Source organism: Cebus imitator, unplaced genomic scaffold (genome assembly GCF_001604975.1).
Source record: "Cebus imitator isolate Cc_AM_T3 unplaced genomic scaffold, Cebus_imitator-1.0 Scaffold364, whole genome shotgun sequence".
NCBI classification, from domain to species: domain Eukaryota; kingdom Metazoa; phylum Chordata; class Mammalia; order Primates; family Cebidae; genus Cebus; species Cebus imitator.
Window position 1 is genome coordinate 1,050,437 of NW_016107679.1, and position 6,165 is coordinate 1,056,601.

Sequence of the window (6,165 nt, forward strand, 5' to 3'; positions counted from 1 at the left end):
AAAAAAAAAAAGATATGGAGAAGCACAGGGAGGGTGTATTTTATTACATATAGAATCATTACTTGCAATTTTTTGTATATACCCTAAGTTGCCTACTGCACACATAGATTTATGTTTCCAGATGTAATTCATTTAGTCTGCGGGACAAATATATCATTTTTGAGTCCTACATGGATCTATACACAAATCCTATGCAATCTCAGTAGGTGCCTAATTTTGACAGTAGCCTTCCCACACCCCTGTACCCCACCAGAGTTTTCCATTAAAGCCCCAACACATTAAGAAAGATAAATCTCATGAGTGTGTGCAGGAGGTCTTAACAAGTCACTCTTTAAGAACGTTCCTATTTCAAACGTCTATTTCCAGTGGTCAGTTAGACATCTCCAGCTAGACAGATGCTATATTTTGGATGCATTTCAAATGCAACACAGGTCGTTTGGAACTCATTGCATTTTCCCAACTTGCCTCCTCTTCAAGTTCAGAGCATCACCATCTGCCCAAGCCATCAATTTAAATCTCCTAAACTAGAAACTTGGGACCTATTCTCAACGTTCCATTTTCCTCATCCTTCATATCCACAATCCTACAAGTTTTATAGGATTAATTTTCTGGAATACATTTTCTCCTCTCCTACTTACCACTACTAATTTCAATAAAACTCACACAATTGCCTCTTCCCTAAACTTTCTGACAGTAAGTTCTAGTCATCTCACTCTCCCTTACCTTTTTTCTAAGGCATCTGTCCAGATTCCTTTTGCTATTATTCCAAATCCATATTAATAGAACCATCTACTCCTTAAAAATGTTAGTTTTTCCCTGGGGCCCACAGAAATCATCTGCTTTGAAAGTTAATTTTCACACACTGCCCTACTCTATTTAGTCAATCATTCTCTACTTTTTGTCTATGTTTAAGCACTCTTTCCTCTTTGGGCATACTCCGTTTATCTAAATCTCCATAACAACGGCACTAAAATAATTTATTGTGTACTACTAAGGGACAGTATGCAAACACTTTACATTCATTAGGTATTTCAAGCACCATTTTACACTGAGGAAATTGAGGAAGTAATTTGTACAAGATCACATTTTAAGCAAGCAGTAAAACTGGGATTACAATTCTGGTCTATCTCAATCCAAGAACTGAACATTTAAATGCTGCCTGCTACTGCCATGTATCACATAACTCGTGTCAAGTTGTACAGCTACCTTTAAGCTTCCAGATCATTCTCGTTCCCCTTTTCTCAACTCTAATCATGGTTTGTGGCAACATCAGAGTGTTTAATACTAAATTATTCTTTAATGTTTTATTTTTGTTAAATCTTATCTCAACTAGATTGTATTTTTTGTGTGTGTGAGAAGGAACTTAAAAAAAAAATCTTAACGTAACTCCACAAGGCCATAGCATAATTTTATATTAGTAAATAGTTTTGCTTTATTGGGGTAGGTAGTAAGTGTGCTTTAGGCAAATTTAGTTGGTGCAAAAATAATTGAGGTTTTTACCGTTGAAAGCAATGACAAACAGCAATTACTTTTGCACCAACTTCAATATCTCATTTACTTAAGTAATAATTACTCAATATTTGCTTCAATTAAAATAGGAGCAGGCAAGTGAATTATATTTAGAGGTTCTAGGTGACTGAAATATTCACAGGGGCAGAAACCCAAAATACGTATGTGCAGTTCATTTTTTCTGTCTCTCCTGTGTTGGGCCATCTTTTCTTTTCTTTTTTTTGGTCGAGGGACGGAGTCTCACTCTATCGCCCAGACTGGAGTGCAGTGGCGTGATCTCCGCTCACTGCAGACTCCGCCTCCCGGATTCAAGCGATTCTCCTGTCTCAGCCTCAAAAGTAGCTGGAACTACAGGCACCCGCCATCATGCCCGGCGATAGTTTTCTTGTATTTTTAGTAGGGGTTTCATCATGTTGGCCAGGCTGGTCTGGATCTCCTGACCTCAAGTGATGCACCCGCCTCGGCCTCTCAAAGCTGGGATTACAGGCCTTAGCCACTGCGCCCGGCCCTTTCCTTCTTTTGAATAATACATTACTGGCCTTGTCTATGCTTGTAATTATTTTAGCTGTTCGTTAGCTTATTACAAAAATGATACTCTACCTTTATGGGAATAATTGGCACCAATCTGAATATTCAAGTTACCAATTTTGGCAAATACGAAGTCCAAGTTGTCTTGCTTTATTTCCTTTTACGTGCTCTCTTTCTTCTGGAGAAGAAATATTTTCTTTTAAAATAAGCCCACTCACCCCCACCTCCTCGACTCAGCTGTAGCAGGGAAGGATTAAGTGTGGGCGGGTAAGCCCTGTTAGATAGCGCTGCCTTAGGCCCATTTCTGAGAATTTAATCCTAGTAGGGTCTTTGGAGTTCTTCGGAGGCGTGTAGCTCTGCATTATTTAAAACTGTTTTCTGCACACCCGCAATCCCTTAGGCCAAAGGCCCCCCTAACGCGGAAGGTCTACGAACGGCAATGTCCGGAGCTAGGGAGTGGCCCTTCCCGCAGCTGCCCCGGCTCCTCCAAGGCCGGAGGGCCGGCTGGGAGCGCGGCGGGCTGGAGAAGGCAATCCCAGAGGGACCCACACGGCCTGCGGATGGGCCTGGGGCTGCCGCCTCCGCCAGGCGACAGGAAACCTTCGGAAGCGGGTTTCCGCGAAAAAGCAGCATTGCGGCCAGGCGGGAAACGTGTTCGCAGGGCAGGAGGGACCCCGGGGCCTTTCCGGGGCGACCGGACCCGCCAGCCAGCGTGGCGGGAGCTTTCCAGTTGAGCGCGGTAGAGCGTGCACATTTCCTTCAGTTCTTTCTCAGAAGTTTAGGCCACACCCGCCCGTGCCCCCTTTCCAGGATCATACAAGGGCACATCAGGGTTTCTTATTTTTGGTGTGTTTTTGAGGCAAAGAACCATATCCGTTAGGCCCGAGGAGTCACCCGCCCACTCAGCCCTGAAACCAGGCCTCAAAGCTGCAGCCGGTGTAGGCAGCCGCGCAACCGTCCGAAACCCAAAGGCTAGAAGGCGCGCCCAGGGGCCAGGTGCAACCAGCGGGGCAAGTAACGGCTTTTGATAGCCCCGCCCCTCCGACCCGCCCTCTCCGCGCCAGCCCCTTTTCTTTTCCTTGGGTCTGTAACCGTCTCCCGGGCCGCTTCCTCTTTAAGGCGGAGCCCGGCGTGGATCTCGCGAGATCTGGCTTGGCGCCGTGACCTCCATGTGGGAGCTCCAGCTCTATAAGTAAACACTCTGCGCGGCGCAGACATGGCCTCTTTCTATTTGTGAGGCGGTGGCTGCGGCAGCTTCTCAGAGTGGTTCCGGTGGTCTCTCCTTAGCTCGGCTGGTCGGGCCTGCGGGTGAGAGTCTCCGCCGCTTCTCGGGCCCGGCGTCCGGTCGGTCCAGTGTGCGCGCTCGCCCGCCTGCCGCGGAGGGCCCGAGCCGCAGGGGAAGCGGCGCGGGCCGGGCGGGGCGCGCTGCCCCAAGCGCAGGGGGAGACAAAGGGGATCGGCTCCTCTACCGGCACCAAGATGTGGATCCAGGTTCGCACCATCGATGGCTCCAAGACGTGCACTATTGAGGACGTGTCCCGCAAAGCCACGATTGAGGAGCTGCGTGAGCGGGTGTGGGCGCTGTTCGACGTGCGGCCCGAGTGCCAGCGCCTCTTCTACAGGGGCAAGCAGGTGAGATGCGCCCTCCGCGCTCCTCGGGAAGCCGGGGACCGGAGCACCTGAGCTTCTCTGGACCGGTAGGTCCGAGGGCTCGGTGCGCAGAGCGCGCGCGGGGCTCACCTGGCTGCGCTGCTGCTGGGCAGCCCCCGCGAGGCGCAGGGTGCGGGGCCCAGTCCCGCTGGGTGTCGGGGAGTGGGTCCCTGCCAGCCCCAATTGCAAGTGCGCTCCACGGGGTCGAAGGTGAGGGCGTCGGGAGCGCAAATCTCTTGCGGTTTGTTTTTGGTAGGACAGTGACCGTAGGCACTGGGCGCTCGGGTCCCTCGCTTCCCGCGCTCGGCGGGGCCTGGGAGGGCAGCGGATTCTGGCGGCCATGCCACCGCGCGGGAGACTGGGAGAGCTGGCCCCTCCGGCTCCTAGCTGTGCTGACCCGGCTGAGCGTTCGCCTCGCTTCCGTGGCTCTTCCGCGTCTTCGGCTCTGAAATAGGGGAAACTCAGGAATTGAGCTCTCAAGAAAAAGAACCCTAGCTCTGCTTCCTGACTGTGGAAGGATTCGCGCACACTGAAAGGGTTTTCAGAACTTCTCGTCCCTCTCCCTCTTCTCTTCTCCTAGGTTTGGAATGTCTCGAGGGAGGTTAGCGACCTGGGCTTGAAGAAGCGGTCGGTGTAACCGGGGACCGGGTTCACGATTGCCCAATAAAGGCCAGAGTTTTTAATTCCCAGAGTGAAAAGGAGTTCAAGACTGTTTTGCTCTTATAACTTCTCGCCTTCTAATCCTCATCTCTTTCACCCTTTTAGTACAGCACTGCAGCATAGCCAGCGGTGCATACTTGAAGACTCTTTTTGGCCATCTCTGGCATTTTCACGGTATGACCGTCGTCTGGCCGGTCTGATTTTTTTTCCCCCTATTCCACAAGTCTCTCAGTCTATACCTAGATATTCAGACCCATCATATTTTTCTTTGCCTTCATGTTTTTAATACACAAAAAAGTTGGCATTCTGAGTTGATAGACCACATTTTGGCTCCATTCCTGTGGTTTGGAATAAATGTAGCTCTTTGATTCGGTAGAAATAGCCTACAGTTGCAAACTACTTAAAAGGAATATTTTCCTTCCCTTCACAGGCTTAGTCTTCGAAGACTGTCCAGGAATTTCACAGTAACAAATTACACTTAGGGAAAGAGAGAGAGATTACACTTGGGGAAAGAGAGAGCTTCTCCCCCCCTTCTTTAAAATAATGTTACAGCACTTTGGATTGGTGTTTGCAGCCAGTTTTATACTGACTTCTTAGTGTTTGACTTGTAAAAATATATTTAGTTGTAAACTTTGCTTTTGAAATAATTGTACACTACATAGGTTTGTTTTGCTGTGCCTCAAGTGGCTGATACCGTTTCCTTTTGATCATAAGTGAAAATGCATATAATCAAGTCTTTTGTATTTTGTTTTTTAGCTAACCGACAAACAGTACCTGAATTCCTAGGACACTGGTGATTTCAGCATCAGATAGAAATGAAGGATGTTCCTGGGCAATACCCCTAAAATCTTTTTTTATCAAATATTTTAAAATAATTATCTAATACGAGATTGGGTTAAATTCAAGAAAACAAAGTAGACTTTGAGTAAACCAGGAAGCTCATTCCAGATTCCAGGGAAAACTGAGGATAACAACCTTACGCTTCCTCCTCATAGTCGATAATTCACTACTTTGGTTTCTTCAGCCCAGTGATAAACCAGTAGGGATGAGAAATAGACTTTTCATGCCAGCCATTAACTTGGAGACAGAAAAGAAAGGTCATTTGTACCAGCTGTGTTCACTTCCTTATGAGCTGACCAGTAACTATGGCAATGAGTGTTATCTTTATTGGTCTTTGGAGCGCCACAGATGAGGTAGCCTGCGTGTAGCAGGTAGCTACTAGATTGGCATCACAGACAGTCCCCATCCTGTAAAATACCATGTCCTCATTGGTATTTAAAAATACCATGTCCTCATTGGAAAAAGGTACCCCTTCTTCAAAATGCTTTACTGCCACTTAGTGAAAAATGTCATAAATTGTAGACACGACATTTATTTTTGTTTGAGTACTGCCCCCCGCCCCATGCCCCATTCGTAAATTAGCTGCTTTTAATCTTTGGTATACATCAGAATCGCTTGTGGATATTTATTATAGATGGTCAGCTCACGCCAGAACTGCAAGTACTTGAATTGACAACTACTGAGGTGTTACCAGAATCCCGTGGGAGATTCTGGTAACACCTGAGTAGTTGTTAATTCAACTACTTGCAATTTAGAAAATGAATGTTGAAAGATGGTCTCCTACTAGTCTCTTACTATTCAAAGTATGGTCCCTGGATTCTCAGGACCAGCAGCATTAGCTTTACCTAGAATCCTCACGCCGGACCTACTGAAGCAGAATCTGTATTTTAACGAGATTCCCAGGTGATCTGTATGTAAATGAAGGTGGAGAATCAGTGTTAATCGACTCCACCTTTGGTTTTTTTTTTTTTTTTTTTT

The 6,165-nt window shown here is 47.1% G+C and overlaps 1 protein-coding gene across 2 annotated transcripts in view; it reads left to right on the plus strand.

Moving 5' to 3' along the window:
* The first annotated feature begins 2,870 nt into the window (after positions 1-2,870).
* UHRF2 (ubiquitin like with PHD and ring finger domains 2) overlaps positions 2,871-6,165 on the plus strand; it is a 107,305-nt gene continuing 104,010 nt past the window's right edge. For both annotated transcript variants that reach the window (XM_017506878.2, XM_017506879.2), the window contains exon 1: positions 2,871-3,669. In XM_017506878.2, coding sequence (XP_017362367.1) covers positions 3,517-3,669 — 153 coding nt within the window. In that variant the 5' untranslated portion in view covers positions 2,871-3,516. The remainder of the gene's footprint in view (positions 3,670-6,165) is intronic.